Source organism: Chamaea fasciata, unplaced genomic scaffold (genome assembly GCF_029207755.1).
Source record: "Chamaea fasciata isolate MVZ Bird 193981 ecotype frontalis unplaced genomic scaffold, bChaFas1.0.hap1 SCAF_1, whole genome shotgun sequence".
In the NCBI taxonomy this organism is placed as follows: Eukaryota; Metazoa; Chordata; class Aves; order Passeriformes; family Sylviidae; genus Chamaea; species Chamaea fasciata.
Window position 1 is genome coordinate 65,902,884 of NW_027094086.1, and position 16,873 is coordinate 65,919,756.

The window sequence follows — 16,873 nt, forward strand, 5'->3', positions numbered from 1 at the left end:
ATGAAATATGGGTCACTCGGTTAATAGCACATGCAGCTAATAAAGAAGTGAAGCATAATAAAGTTGTTTTGAAGGAAATGCAGAATCTCACCAGTTCCTTTTCACTGTCTTTAGTCAGATTTTAAAAAAGAAACAGGTTCATATGCATCTCAATTGAAATGTGTTCAATTTATGAAAAATACTTATATTCCATAACTCCTAATACTTTCATGCTAATGTCTAGGGAGTGAGGAAGCAAAGAGAAGGCAAAACACAGCATATTATCTTGTGTTGTGAAATCTGTGTTCAGGTCACATCTAGACTTCCTACAACCTGAATTGTAGGAGTTGAAATTTGCTTTCTGTTTCTAAGTTGACCTGCATTTCTTATACCTTTTCCCTTCTTCTCCGCAATTCTATGGCCACAGGTATTTTCTAAAAAGATGAAGGGTTTATGCTATCATAAGATGTGTAAGAAATCACTGTACGCTGACCAAAGGCTAATTTGCAGTCTTTTAAACTTCTGTATAGTTAAGTAGCTTTTACTGTTACCAGAATTGCTAGTATTAATGAGTGAGCAAGGAAAAGGCTATATCTGTTTTAAAATATAAAATTTAATCAATGTTCTTACAGCAAGATGACCAATACTTTAGTCTCATCCGTTTGTAACTTGACACTCTCTCACTTGACAGTGCATCCAAATTTGTTTTAACGTGATTAAGTTTTCCTTTGCAGTCATGTGAGAGATGTCAGATGTCAGTACTTAAAGGTTTTTCAGTTAAGACAGTTTACAGTACTTCTGTTTCTAGATACAAGAAACTGCCCAGTCAGGGAGCAGCATGATATTTGTTTCTGTATTTTGGCCAATTACTCTGTAAGTGATCAATTTGAATGTTGGCACAGAAGAAATTAACCTCATAAAAGTAGTACTGCAACTATATGTGCCCAAATTTTTAGTCCTTGTCACTCAAATCATTTATTTGTAACCTTTCTAATGCTCATAAAATGAAGAAAGGTTTAATTTCCTGCTTTTTCTTTTCAAGACCAAGATTGAAATCTATACTGTAGCACTAAGTTTGGGGGGGTTTAGGGTTGGTTGAGGCTTTTTATTTTTTTTTTTTAAAGCTTCAGAACACTTCGGGGACCAGAACAAACAGAAAGAAATCATGTAGTGAGAGTGCAGAGTTCATCACACAGTGCACTATTTTGTAAATCAAGATATGTATTTCTTTATGATCCTTGACAAAAATGCATAAGAAGCCGAGAAACAAATTTTCTTTCAGTTTCCTTTAAAATAAATGCCTTGCAATGTATGATTGGCCATTAAATCTCACTGGTTTTGAAACATAAAGAGACAAATAACAAAAGTAAGTTAGAAGTGTTATGGCAAGTGTGTATGGCTGCATAAAAATGTGTGAACGGTTGTCCAAGAAATGCCAAATGCCACTTGCCAGAGTATCTACTCTTTAGAAACTAAAGGACTTTAACCCTGATCATTCAGATTCAGCTTTCAAGGTATGTTTGTGAAGCTTTCTGGCAAAGAGCATACCTTTTCCTGCTTAGAAGATAAAAAGACCATTTCAGGGTTAATTTAGTTCTACATTGTGATTTTTTTTTTGTCTCATTATTGAAGATTATGTTATAACCTCTGTGAAAAAGGACATTAAAGGAAACATTGAAATGCAAAATCTATTCCTTGGTTTTTAACAACAGTAAGAATTAAGTTGACATTTCAAGTTTAAATTTCCTACTTTCTATATGACCATTATGATTCTCAGTTCTTTGTGTTGATTTTCTGAAGAGCACACAAATCTTTTATTAATCAGGGAGAGGCTATCATTTAAGGAGAATGAAATAAGGAAATTTGCCTTTGATGTAATTATAGTAAGCAAGGCTGCAAACTGCAGAAGGATGAAAAATGGTTATTTTTGTGCCTATGGTCTTGACAGTACAGCTGTATTCCAAGTGTTGGAGCAGCAATTTGAAGCATTACCTGTGACAGCCCTATTCTTTGTCAGGAGTTTCAGCCCAAATAAGAGGCTCACTGGAAAAGAACACGTGCTTCTGTACAAAATCTAGGACGTTATCTTAAGCACAATGAAGATGCTGCTGTGGTCAGGTATCTTGAATTTGCTCAGGATGGGTAGGGACAAGTACATCATTTTGTCAGAGATTTTTTTTTTTGCTGAACGATTTTGCTGTAATGAAAAGAACCATTATCAGAAGCACAACCACAAACAGCTGGGGACAAACATGATGTCTTAGACCTCTGTAGCTCCTTAAAAAGTAAATGTGGATCAATGCCATGAAGAAGCTAAATGCTGGCCAAGGGGCTGATCATAAACTGGGCAAGTTACATAATCCTGAAGTGTTACTGAAGTCTGTTGTTTGGGCTAATTTTTTTCAGTTCATCATTTTTAAATTGATTTGGAGAAATACCAAATACATGAATTCCATTGAAATCAGTCCACATGAATGCAAAAAAAAAAAAAATAAAAAAAAAAATAAAAAAAAAAATTCTGGAATAGCAAGGTGTACAAGGTCGAGTTAAGCAAAAATAGCAACTGAGCCGTAAGCAGCTGTTGCTGTCTCGCTTTCTCCAAAACTCATAAAACAGGACTAGTAAAGCCATATATTTATGAAGAAAAATTATACATTTATCAGTCATTAGAATGACTGTCATTGAAAACCTCAGTGGTGAAAGAAAAAATTGTGGAAAAGACTTAAACTGAGTTGCAGAGAATCGTGGTTTGATTAATAACTTGAATATGAGAAGTTATCTCTTATTTTCCATTATCAGGTTTGTATAAAAGAGCAAGATCTGACAGGAATAGTGTTTAAAAATAAGTATTGCTAACAGAACATGTACTCTAGGGCTAACTATGGAATCAACAACTACAATTCTAGCATTTTTTTATGTATAAGTGCTAGATTTTAGTAACTGTGATGTTCTTTTAATGTAAGTTATTTCCATGTGGGGTGTTGTTTGGCTGTCATTTTCTGTATTGAAAAAATTACTTTCACTAGACTTGAAGATATTATGTTTTTTAAAAATCCAAAAACCTCACTAAAAATAAGCTTTAAAAATCTGGAGTTTATCAGAGTACTGCTTTGACATTTTCTGCATGAGACATAAAAACTTGGACATAGAAAAACTAATTCTAACATAAATGTATTTACATTTGGTTTAAATAGCTAATAAAACAAAGTGTTTTAAAATACTTGTGCATTTTGGAGGGCAAGTGGCAGAATAGTCAAGTTTCAGCATTTTGAATCATCTCAGAAGAGCTCAACAAAAGAATCAAAACTGATCATGTCAAAGCAGAAATAACTGGAAGGCTACACTGAGGCTTGAGGCATACCTGGGATAATTAAGAAACACCATAACACACAGAACACATAACAGAAACTGAAGATGCTTACACCAAAAGCAGCAGCTTTGAGGACTAAGTGCATGTTCTTTGTGTATTCTCACTCTGAGTCTTATGTAACGTACTTTTTGTACCTAATGTCTGTAAACTCTTTAACTAAATGCAGCTCACTCTATTTGAGCCTGAAGTACTGATAAGTAAAAAGTCAATCAGCACTTCCCTTTGTTCTGAGCTTGCAAAATGACTTTTTGCTCCTACAGATCACTGTCACTGTTTCTCAGATGTGCCACTGGCACTTATCCATGTTGTGTAGCTTTTAAGTTCTTGAAGCACATGGAAGGCAACTGGGTACTCAGTCTTGGATAATTTTCAAATTAATCAAGTCTTTGTTTCACCAGGATGCTGTAATTCAAACATCTCTGATTTAAGAGAATCAGCTCAAACTGTTAGTCGTAATTGTCACTTTACCTCTTTTCCCTTTTGAAGAGGTTCTGATTAAGCATGTGCATATTTTCAAAGGAGGGTTTTTAATGACATTTTCCAGGCATGTTTTTGTATTTTTTTAATTTGTGGCATTTCAGAAAACTGTGAGTGGTAATCATTTGATCAGGGTCAACTTTTTTTACTCAGTAGAGCTGGATAGCAAAAGGCCATGCATGCTTTTTCATGCCAAGATCCTGATCATTGTGCATCTTTTGATGACATGGATGGTAGATCCCAATGTAATTTGTACTACAGTGAGCATGTTCAATAATGTTAGATTACATTGTTCATGTGGGCCTTATGCTGGACCTTTTAATTGTTAAGGCTCTGCTTTTAAGAAGCAAAGTATGAACTGTGTCATTTTTCTTTTTGTCCCTGTGGGCAATTGTAAATTTCTGCAGTTGCTTTGACTGGAATAAATGTATTCTCTAAGACTCTACTTAGTACTTATAGTATAGAATAGGTAGTACTTATTCCATCTTTTGTGTCCTACTAGCCTGTTCCCTGGGAATGGAACTTCCTCAAGTGGGAGAGGGAAACAAGCAGCTGAAGACATTTAAAACAGGTTCTATATTTCAGCAGTTGTGAGCATAAAGGAAAGGGGAAAAATCTTTTAAAGTCACTAGCATCACAAAAACATTCCTGTGTGGACCACTAGGAAAAGGCCAGCTTTTATAGACTAATCCAGTCATAAAGGAGAGTTTTATAAAGAAGGATGCCAAATGTTAAGTCTGGTAATGGACATAAATTAAATGCAGGTAACAGCTTAACTATTGCAAAATGTATGGAAAGAATAAAGGAACATGAAGAATTGTCTCAGTTTGTAAAGACTGAGATCCTCACTACACGGGGCAGCAGAGCTCACGAGCATCTTAGGTCTTTTCCTTCCCACCCTAACCATTAGTTACATCTGCAGCATATCAGTTCAGCCCAATCTGAATGCAGAGATGATTGAGTGATTTCATAATCAATGTTAACAAAATGCTAAAGAACTTCTGTAAAACCGTGGGGGTTTTACATATAATTAATTGAAAGCAAGAAGTCTTTATACAACAGACTTTTAAAACTAATTATATTGCTTCCATACATAAAAGTATCTCCTGTGGATCATACAGATGTCATTCATATATATATATATAAATACAATCAGCATGTATATATGAATGATATACATGTATATATACTGTTTTTAACAGAAATCAGATTTAGCAAGTTTTGCAGGCAACTTTATTATACCTGAATCTGTAAGTGTGCACAGTCATATTTACAATAGATTGTATAGACCCTAAACCCCTGGTATATTGATATTGTTCTCAGTAGTTCTGCTGTTCTCAGTTGTTTCTTCCAACCAACCAGTTCTACACTATTTTATAGTACTGTTATGCTTATTTCTTGTAGCTTTTTACCTCAGATGAATCAATGATGTCAAAGTGTAACAGTCAATAAATCAAAAAAATTAAAATGTTTAGATCACAGAAGTTAAACTTGATACCTGATTTTTTTAGAAAATGTTATGCCTTATGAATTCCTTCCAAGAATTACATGTCCATACTTCACACTGAATTTTAAAATCACAAACGTTTTCTACACCATCTAGCTCTTATTGCATCTGCGGAAAACACTTGCTGTGAAAATATGACTTATGTTTAGTAAACATTAATACAGGAGTCATAACACTGGCAATTTTTTGAAAACTTTACTGTATTTTAGACAGAACAACAACACACCGTCACCCATCTCCAGTATGTAGCTTGGCCTGATCATGGTGTTCCTGATGACTCCATGGACTTCTTGGAGTTCGTGACCTGCATGAGACCAAAGAGAGTAAAGAATGAGCCCATTCTTGTTCACTGCAGGTACTTGTGTTTTAAAACTCTGATTATAGATCTGCTCCAGCCTTAGAATAAGCATTTGTTGGGAAAAGTTGGTCCGCAAGACAGGAGATTCCTTGAATTAGATTAATATGTTAAACTGTGCGCTACGAGCATTTACTGCTGATGAAAGAAATGCTGATGTCACATCTAAAGGATGAGTTTACTTTGTCTCCCTTTCTCCTGCAACATTTTGGTGAAATGGCTTAGTCACGTAATTATCACAGATCTGATAATCTGCAATTTAATTTGTTCACTGTTTTTTATCCTCTACCACTGTTGTAATCTCATTTTGAATGGTACTGCAAAAATTCTTTTCCTGCTGTTCAAGTATGTGTGTCATAAAAACAGTCAATTAGATCTTACCTTTTTTAAGACAAAAATACCAAACCAGTACAGTTTGAGCAGTTTAACTGTTTAAAAATGCATTTACTTTAGGTGAAGTTTTAGTTTTATTTATATTAAAAAATATTTTATTTTTAGTAATTGCCAGAAAATATTACTGAAATATTGCTGTAAAAATAAACTTTGCACTCTCTTTGAATTCTTCTAGGGTCTTCCTGTAATTTCCAAGGCTGTCCTACTGTTAAGACTGTGATATTAATTTGGTGCATTGCAAAAACCTAATTTTATAGACTATTTTCCTGTTGCATTTCACAGTGCAGGAATCGGTCGCACTGGTGTGTTGGTCACTATGGAAACAGCCATGTGCTTAATTGAAAGGAACCAACCTGTTTATCCACTGGATATTGTACGGAAAATGCGGGATCAGAGAGCTATGATGGTGCAAACATCAGTAAGTGATGGAGAGGAAGCATCATTTTCTGTACATGTACTGCACTTGTCAAGTTATAAAACATGTCCAAAATTTTCTTAAGGATCTACTAGTATGAATTTTCAGTTGCCATTATGTTTCAAACTTCATAAGTTTAGCATAATGTAGCACAGTGGCAAAGGTTGCTTTGCTAATGAGGTATTTATCTATTTTTAAAATACTTCTTATCTTGCCACAAAAATATAATTTATTTCAATACATTCTTAGTTAGAAGATAAGTACAAGTCAGACTTGTACTGATCATCTGTTCAGGGTCCTTTGTCTAAATGCTCTGCAAGAAGCTAGAACAAATTTTTGCTTTTTATTCTAGTACAAGGAAGTTATTAAGTTGAAGGTAAAATCAAAGTGTTTGTGGGCTGGCTTGAAAAGAAGGAAGTGGCTTTTCAAAAGGCCACTTTAGAGTAGAAATTCTATAAGAAGCTTCAACATTCTAGAATTTGTCTTCTTGAGAACCAGATGTAAAAACCTGAAGGAAACTTCAGCTGCCAGAAGACTGAATCCCTTTTGTTACAACAGAAATCAGCCAGAATTGTCCTTTCATGCCCCACTATGACTTAACTGAAAAATACGGGGAATAGTAATAAATACAGCTACAGTCAGACTCCCGGTATGGAAAACTACTATCTCAAATAGGATTCTTTACCTTGCTTGCTGTCAGCACAATTAGGAGAGGGATGATCTGTAGGAGCAATGCTGTGAAACTAAATTCACCTGTTATTTCTGAAGAAAGCAGATACTGTTGTGAAAAGCCAGTGAGCAAAATTGGCATACTGTGCTGTAAAGAAGACACAGAAGCAAGCACTCAGCTGTGAGAAAACAGAATACCAGAGAGATGCATGTTAATATTACAATCTATCCTGGATGCTCTATCACATTCCCATGCCTGCATTCCAGCTAGCCTCACGGCTCATATTCGATATCACACTTAGGGGTTTCTGGGAGAGCCATTAGAGATTTTTCAGTTGTAATAAAGGGATTGTTCAGTTTTAATAGCCTTGCCTAAAGCATGTTCAGCTGCCCCGTGGGGATTGTGTGTGCTCCAGTTCTAAGGTGATATGATTTGCCAGATGCATGTTGTGACAGGGCATATCCAAAAAGAATGGGCCAATCAGAGCTATTACCTGGTCATTTAAGTCTCTGTTGTTAATGGCGTGAAAACTGTAGTTTCTTAAAGACCAGTAATTGTGTTTCCTTAAGCAGCCAAAAAAGCTTCAACCAAAATGACGAAGCTATAACAAAGTTGGTGTAACTGTATGGCCTTTCATTAAAAAAAAAAGAAAGAAATACAGAGAAATTAGGTATCTAAACAATGCAGAATACAGTGCTTAGGCTGTGCATAATAGAAGTAGGTACCAGCTGAGTGAGCAGTAAGAATACATGCAACAGTTAAGAGCAAAGAAAACAAGTAGTCAGAGATTGAGTCAGAGGAAGCAGTGCTGAAGTGCTCATTCTTTTATTTGTTCAGTAACTTGATCACACAAGTTAACAGAAGTATTGAACAGAGAGCTAAATAACACACCTGGCTTGTTCAGGCAGTAGAAATATGGCAATGACAGTAACAATGAAGAGACAAGTCAAAGTAATTAAGTAATAAGAACAAAGTTATATTGAAGGTGGGAGTAATTGACTGAAAGGTTCAAAGAAAAACCAGGAAAATCGAGATGCAAAAAACTCATTTCCACTTTCCTGTTTTCCTTAAGTTTTTCTGTCCTTGAAATAAAATGTGTTGTGTTGTGTTATGTTATGGACAAGAATAACATTCTGGTACATAGAGGCAACCTGAGGTCCTGAACAGTCCAAACGTTGTCATTTAGCCTTGTCCTTTGGGAGACAGTGGGAGGGTGTTTCCATTGACAATTGTATTGCATCATTCCTTGACAATACAAGGGCAACTGGGAGAACATTTCAAAGATGGAAAAAGGGATGTAAAAAATGTGAAGCTTTGCTTCTCTGAATATATGACATGGAACTTTGGAGAAAAGGATTCATTTGGGGGTTTTGGCAATAGTACTTTCAACAGAAGAAGTGAGGATGCTTTGATAATGTAAGTTCTCTTACATTTCAATCATCTTGTGTTCTCAGGATCATGTTAGTCATAAAAATTTATTCAGGCTACCTGGATTTTTAGTTCTACACTAGTCCTATTGATAATGTCTTCTTGAATCACTTTTTAGGAGGAAGCTAATTTTTTTTAACAAATAATTGCATTACAAGGTCATGGAAGAACTAATCTTTGTAATAGTATAATGCAGAAAAGAAACTGTAATTTGTAGACTTTAAGATCTAATTGAGATCAAAATGTTGGGTGAGAGAAGAATTAGTGTGGCTACTGATCTTCAAAAATATTAATTTGAAAGGTTTTTATCCCCTTCTCTTGCAAATGGAGATATGTGGTCTGAACAAAAAATTGATAATAAAATGACTCCTTCTGCAGTACTGGTTTGGGGGAGAAAAGAAAAAAAAAGGGTTTCAGTTAAGTAGCTGCACCTATAGATCCTATATGGCAACTTAAAATGTGGCCTTGGTCATGAACCTTAATTGTGCCCTGTAATATGTAACTGCAGGATTGGCAAGCTCAGAATATTCGTAATAATCAGATAACTACCAAATCACTGACCTGCCTGTGCCCCCCCCCAAATAGATGAGATGGTTAAAGAAGGTAAAGATCAAGTTAAACTTAGTCAAAAGTTATGCACAGTTTTTACAAATAATTCTCGTTCTCTGAAAATTAAGCATGTATTCTTTTAGTTTAGGTAACTGTATTTTCCTTGGAATGTGATTTTTAATGCTTGTGCTTTAAGGAAGAGTAAATGTCAGCTTTGTTTACTGTGAACACAGGCAGGAGAGTAGAATTTTCTTCTCCCATCCTTGTAGCTCCTCTCCTGTCATTGCTCAGGAAAAAAGGAAGCTGTGGAACTGTTAGTCCTATTCAATAATACTGTCTAATCAGCAGTTTAACTGAACATCCATAAATGTTTTTGTGTTTTCTTTCCTGCACAGAGTCAATACAAATTTGTTTGTGAAGCTATTCTTCGTGTTTACAAAGAAGGATTGGTTCGACCACTGGATTCCAGTTAGCACAGCAGTGAAGGATGAGTTCTCTTTTTGGCTAAAAAAACCTGCTCTTTAAGTAAAGCAAGGGCTTGTTTCTCAAGGCAACTAGAACAGACTAGAAGCCCATGAAAAGACAGATGAGCACATTTGAACTGCGGCACTTTAAATTTCTCAAGAAGATTGCTAAATCATGTACAGTATAACAAAGTCACGTAGGTAAATATATGACACTAATTGTGTGTAATATGCTTTATTCCCATAGTCAACCATAAACAATCATGGAAACTTTAACACGTATCTTTTACTGCCTTAAAACACCCTTTACTTTGGAAGTTACAAAGTTCCTCTTGTTTCCTTTGAAATAGCAAAAAGAAAACTCCTATTATTGAAATTATTCATCTTAAGGATGTATTTAATGTATTTGTATGGTATGAAAGTTCATTGAAGGTGAATATTTGTAACTTTCTTATTGGGATACTAAATTTCCATGGAACTGTAACCTTGACTAAAAGAGCTTTAAAGGCTACTGCATAACTACTGTACACTGAGCTGGAGAAATTTAGTATTCAGTTACCGTAAATCTATTAGTAAGTATGCCAGCTGTTATAATATGCTGCTTAGAAATCACATCTACTGTATGTGATGTGAAAATAATGCTGCGTTTAGGCATTTATGCAGATGGTACAGTCTACATATTCTGTTGCTCAATTTTGCAACTTGCCCTTTTGACAGGAACCTACTTCTTCCAGTTTTAGTTATTGCACCTCTTTTCTTCTGTTTCTGCTGTCCATCTCCTTTATACTTTTCATTGCTGTTTCAATATGTGGACTGAAAACATTTTGACTTAAAACGAGGTTTAATTCTCTCTAATGTTTGTTTCCATGTGTATTTATGAGTTCTCAGATGTAAATGTGATGTGGAATAATGTTGCACACAAGTACTAGACTTTTGACTTACTGTATATGCAAAGTAGTCTAATCCAATACTGGAAGAAAAATTACTACTGAACCCATCAAATATGTTGCTGCTATTTCAAGGTGTGAAGCTTACAAGGGCACAGGTGTTGCTAGTGTTCAGATGGTGATAAAATGTTGACTTGCTGCCCTCCAGCAAAGCGCTCTTACCCATCGAAACATGACTCCCTTTTGCAAGAGTTCTCCAGATTTACTGTGTTTCTTGCATATACAGAAATGCAGTTAAATTCACCTGAAGATTTTACGTGGAAAGAGAGAATGAATTTGTACATTGATGAATAATTCACCCTAAGGTACAATGGTCTCTATTTCATTTCAGATGAGAGAATTGGACTTTCTGAACAGTATAACCACATTTGTATAATGTTAAATTATTTTGTGTGTGCTTTTTGATTAACCTGAGGTAGTTATTAATTTTAACAGTGTTTAAAAAATATTCTAAGGGACTGTTTAAAACTCTGTTATTTAAAAAATTAGTCCTAAATAGGGAAAAAAAAAATTTTGGGGCATATTAGCCAGATGTTTATATGTATAAATGAGAAAATTAGATTTTTTTTTTCAGAGAGATATATATGCACACACATATTCAGATGTATTTTAGAATTATGGTTTGTATTATGGATATTATCATTTATAGCTGAAGTTTCATTATAGAAACTATCACAGCTGTACAATATGCATCTCTCATGTTACTGGAAGATTACGGTTTTTTCCCCCAGGAGATAACTAGAAAGTGCATGTAGGATGAGCTAAATTGCTGACTTGTCTTTTGTAGGCTTGGTCCTTTCTCCAATAATACACTTTTAGCTGTAGCTGAAGAAGATACTTGATTACTATTTATTGATCAAAAGAGTTTTATTTGAAATATGGAGAGTAGTTGGCAACATGGAAACCTTCTTGGCTTTTTTAGGTTGAATGGTGAATAGGTTTGTGCTCATCCTTACACACTGCATTCCAGATTTCACTTTGACTGGAGTTTTCAGTAATATTTTGGATCACTATCATCTGGCTTGATTGGGCATAGATTAGAAGGGAAAAGACTGGTTTACTCTTATCTTGCTAAATTGCATCGGGTAGCTCAGTCTGTTTGTGAATCCAAATGTAAAATGATAGCGGACATGCACATATTACTTGGGAAGCTTTGTTATGTGTGTGCCTGTCTGTTAAAATATCTCTTTTTTTAAAAAAAAGTTTTCCTGTGCCCAGGTCAGAGTCAGCCCTTGCAGTTGGCATGATTTGCATTTAATAGTTTGTCATGAAGTGAGAAAAGGCAAGAAAATAAATTGTAAGAAAATATTTAGAGCATCTTTGTGACATCCGTTTCTTTCATGGAAGTACTCATGGTTTCTTTGTGTTCAAAGTTTTTCCTATATTCTAATTGCTATTTATGTTCCTTCATGTTTAATATGTACTTACCAAAGCACTGTAAATGTATTTCTGGTAGAACTCCAGTCTCAAGATACATGGTATAGGCTTGACTTGGGTTAGTATGTGTGCATTTAAATAATGACTGTCATATTGTGACAACAAATGCTGCTCTTGTTCTGGTAAACTTGGATGGATTTGGTAACACCATTGGGAAGCTCTTGGATTTCAATAACTTGTTTGAAATTGCTGGCCACAGAGAGAATACTCAAAGCTATATAAATAGTAATCTCTGTAAGTTTTTTGTTTGTTTTAAATACCTTAGAGGAAATATTAACTACACAAGTATCTTGTATGTTGTGTCCATCTTTATTTCAGTCTTGCTGGTTTTTGCACATGTACCTGTAGGGTCCATAGGGGAGAATTGAAGGGGTTTTGTCTTCTCTCTGTAGCGTGTGATGACTTTGCACTGAATGAAGTATGCCTTAGATCTGATCTTGCAGTGAAAGCATAATTATGAAAACATCTTAACACCAGCGTTTGTTTCCACAAAATTTAAGAAATCACGAAGACATAGATTTAATTGATCATTTTGCTGGGAGTTAAAACTTGTGACCACAAAGTTTTTAATTGTCAGGCAATTGGCAAGTGGTAGAAAATGCTGTGAAGATGAGCTTCTGTGTAACCTTCATAAACATTTTACCCTCTGTTTCTCCTGTGCTGCCATGATCATGAAAATAAGTATTCAAAATGGCTGGTGTAGTGGTGGATGAAGAGGGAGTAATAAACCCTTGAGGTTTTCATCACTGTGAAATACACTACCATTTATTTCTACAGAATTAAACAAATTTTAACTTAGTGACTTTATATTTGATATGGAAGTAACTAAACTGCCTATTCAGCAGGTCTTCAGAAATCTCACAGGAGAACACTTCTGAGACAGAGATGAAAGGGACAGGTCTTGCTATTTATTTAAAATAAGAAAAACAGTGCCCTAAACCATGAATGCCTTTTGTGTAATCAGATGTATGAAATACAAATCATTAAAATACAACCAAACCTTAAACAATGGTGGTGTTTCAAAAAAAAAAAAAAAAAAAAAAAAAAAAATCCAAGATTGTAATCCAGGGGTTTGCGTTTAATTATTCTGTCTTTTAGGTATTGATACTAAATTACAAGCAGTCAAAATGTACCCATGAATTCAGCAATAATTCTTCATATACACTCAGTTTTTTGACTTGATTTTCCAGTTGATTTTCCTTTTCCCCATCATATTCCCTACTATACAGTACTTGGTTAAATATATATGTATTTTAAAAGAACTCCAGTTGTGAACTATATAATGAACTTTGCATTGGCTTTTTAACAAGTATGGTATGATACTTTTTTACAAAAAAGCTCTTCCCTGTAGATGGTATTCTTGTGTCAGACTAAATGCATAAATGTTGAAAATAGATGTACATGGTTCATACTCAGTCAATTATAATTTAAACATAGTTATTTCACTAATAATGGCTTTATTTTTCTATCCTGAATTGTGGCATTTAAATGCAAGTTTATTTTACTCTTTCAGCCTTTCCAGAGAACATGTGCTGGGAAATGTTTGTATTTTGAATAGTAACCTGCAACCAGTCTACTTGGTTAACAGCAATTATTAATTGTAGCTATATAGTAGGTAAAGTTTTCATTAAATATTTTGTTCAAGCACCAAGTGAATGATTAATTCATTATATACAACAATGTTTTGATTATATGGGTTTCTTGCATTTAAGTTTTGACACTGATAGTGCTCTGCCATCTCAAATGGCTCTTTTAACCGTAGTTTACAGTAACAGTTTAAATATACCTAATACAATATGATTTAGTTTTAGTGTACTTTTAACACTGTATGAGCTTCAAGCAGTAGCATCTACAGTCACTGAAGCCTGTCATTCTAAAGAAAAAAGTTTCTCTGAATCAAAAGGAAGAAGTACCACATAATATCAATAGATTTAACCATTTTTCAGCTCAGACTAACTCTGTGACAGTAGCATTCTTACCACTCATATAAAGAGCAAATGTTGAGGATCAATAATATTATGGAAAAAAACAAATCAAATGGACTATAAGAGACCCGGAAGTATTGTCCTTTTTTTTTTTTTTTTTTTTTTTTTTTTTTTTAAAAGACAAATTCATCTCAAGAGGGGACATTTTCTTGCAGACTACTTGGATAAGAGTAGTCTTAGTTTGTGCTTTATTTTGGGCTTAGCTGCAGGTTAACCTTTTAATTAAAGTTGTATTTAAAATATTAGAGCATTTATTTTGATAGACATTAGTGAAACACTTCAGTTTACTGTTAACTGTTTAACTTGTGCTTACTTGGCTTTCATGATTTTTGTTTCCTGAAATGTCATTGTATTGCCTTATAAAATCACTGAGGTTTCCTACAAGTGTGAAACTGGCTGTATCTCAGACCGGCAAAGTGATGTTGCTGTTGCTTGAGAAAGGATGTTGTTTTTCACCTGCTGAAGGGGCAGTGTGGTGTTCAGACCAGTCTCAACTGATCTCCTTTCTGAGGAATTTAAACAGTGCTGCTAGCAGTGGTAGAAATCATAAAGATATATGGAAAAACACGTAAGAAATGTTGTCTTTAGGGCAGGTAAGACCTGGCTTTAACTTAAATATTAAAAGAAAAAAAATCAAACACTGTGAATGTGAAAAATGCTTTTAAGATTTTAAGATAAAGTAGGGGTGGGGAATATAATTTTTTTTTCTCTTTTTCCTTTGAAACACTTCTCTGTTTTAAACACATCATTTCTCTTGGAACAGTTTCGTTAGTAAAGAGCCATACTGTTGGCCATGGGATTTAATTTTTTTTCAGACCCACCTAGAAAATTATTTTAAGTGGAACATTTTCCTCATCTATTGGTTTGTGCTTTTAAGTAACATATAAAAACCCTCTTAAATATTTTCCTCTTAAAAACTATATTGGCTGTTTTCATTTGTTGTCTTTTTCTGAGACACAAATGAAACCTGCATGTAGCTGGGTAACTGGTAAAGTTGCCCTGCATGCTTAAGAGGAAGCAGGTGCTTTGTTAGGGCTATTAAATCCATTACCTAACAGCAGTTACCAACTTAACCCAGAATTTCTATCAGTCTTTTGCAGAATAAACATTTTGTAAATAGTCCTTGGAGCTTGCCCTCCCAAGCATCAGGAAGTCATCTTGCACCAAGCTAGAATTTATGCTTAAAAAATAAAAAAACCCAAAAAATAAAATCTGAATCGTCAAGTAAGGAATGGCTATTTACCAAATTCTGTACAAAACATACCTTTTAAAAGGAAAAAAAAATTTAGTTTTTCTGCAAAAATACAAAGGTTAGCTGCTGGAATTACCTTCTTAGCTGTGGGTGCAGCTTACCTAGTAATAATGCAAATTGACTCTCAGTTAGTGTGGCCACTAAAGCACAGAAAGTGCATTATCAGCCCAAATGCCTGCTTATCTGTCAATCTTTTTGCACATGGTTGGTTGCAGTCCTGATTCAGGAGTAAGGAAAAAAGGGCTGCCATCCTTAGGGAAGGATGCTGAAATCCTGCACAGTAAATCCACAGCCTATATCGATCTTAGTGGAGTTGTATTTGTATTATCTAACCTGAGCAGTCTAGTTCAAAGTGAGATCAGGTGTATCTGTATAAGTTTGCAAGAATATCAAAGCATTCCATTCCCAAAAAAAAAAAAAAAAGCTCAGCCTAGCAGTGTTAGTTATAACGGACTTCATTTACTTCAGATAAGCAGCAGGTGAGCATGGCAGCACTTGGGTTAGTCCTGATCAGTGCCCTTCTAATTCAGAGATTTGCATACATGATTGAAAACTTGGGGTTGAGCAGGAATTAAATTACTGTCTGTAGAAATTAGGTGGGGAGTTAGTATATTGGTTCAAATGTAATTCTATTTCTAATCCAGGTTTTGCAAAATAAATGACAAGTATCAGTGCTTACATTCCAGTGACCTGTACAGTGAGCACTAAACATAATGTTTCACACTTCATTGTGTAACCTTAATAGAGAGATATAAGGTATATAATGGGGACACTCCTATAAAAGCTTTAAAAATCTGCCTGCCATTCATTCTTACAAATTATGTACTGATTAAAACTGACCTTGATTACAACTTATATGGAAACATGTTTATAGTACTGGAATAAATTGCATAGCAGTTGGGAAAGCGGAAGTTGTTTGGGTTTTTTTACAAGTTTTGAAGAAGATTTCACTGTTCTAAGTCACTAAGCTTGTATTTTCATGCAAGTTCAGTTAGCATTTTTGTCAGAGAGTTTTGTCAGCAAAATCTTGGAAGGTAATATCCATTTAGGGACACTGGCTGGGGGATTTTAATTTTTTTTTCTTTTCCTGTGGCACTCTATAGTTTCTCCTAAGATCTTAGGTGCCAGTGCATTAAAGGAATAAAAGAATGTATTTGATGTATTTGGAAGGTAAGGAAAGAGATTATTTTGTACCCTATGCTGTACTTTTCTATCATTTGAAATGTAAATTGATGTTCATATTACAAAGTTTAATTTATTGTTTAAAAGTATAGACACCTCTTGAATGTATAATTTTTCTTTTTTATTTTTATAGGAACAAAGGGTTGGTTAATGTTTTCAGTAGAGCTTTCTTGGGATTTGGAACTGTTTTGAACAAAAATATAGCCACCATTTTATGCATACTGGTTATACGGCTAATGGTGAAATAAAGCGTTTTTTGGCTACATGGTTTTACTGTGGCTTATTAAAAAAGAAAGTAAGAATTACATTAAAAAGTTACTGACCTTTTTGATAGGAAAGGAATCATCTAAGAAATCACACATGGATGCAGCTTGAATTTTATCTAAGCAATCAAGCTTATATGGGAAGTGTCTGGTCTATATACCACAGTAAAAAAGGAAACCAAGGAAGTCACAAACTCTTA

General features: G+C 34.5%; 1 protein-coding gene across 1 annotated transcript in view; it reads left to right on the plus strand.

Moving 5' to 3' along the window:
* Positions 1 to 16,673, plus strand: part of PTPN3 (protein tyrosine phosphatase non-receptor type 3) — a 127,513-nt gene extending 110,840 nt beyond the window's left edge. Inside the window, exons 25-27 of the mRNA XM_066185292.1 lie at positions 5,543 to 5,688; positions 6,364 to 6,499; positions 9,539 to 16,673. Coding sequence (XP_066041389.1) covers positions 5,543 to 5,688; positions 6,364 to 6,499; positions 9,539 to 9,616 — 360 coding nt within the window. The 3' untranslated portion in view covers positions 9,617 to 16,673. The remainder of the gene's footprint in view (positions 1 to 5,542; positions 5,689 to 6,363; positions 6,500 to 9,538) is intronic.
* Positions 16,674 to 16,873: the final 200 nt, after the last annotated feature.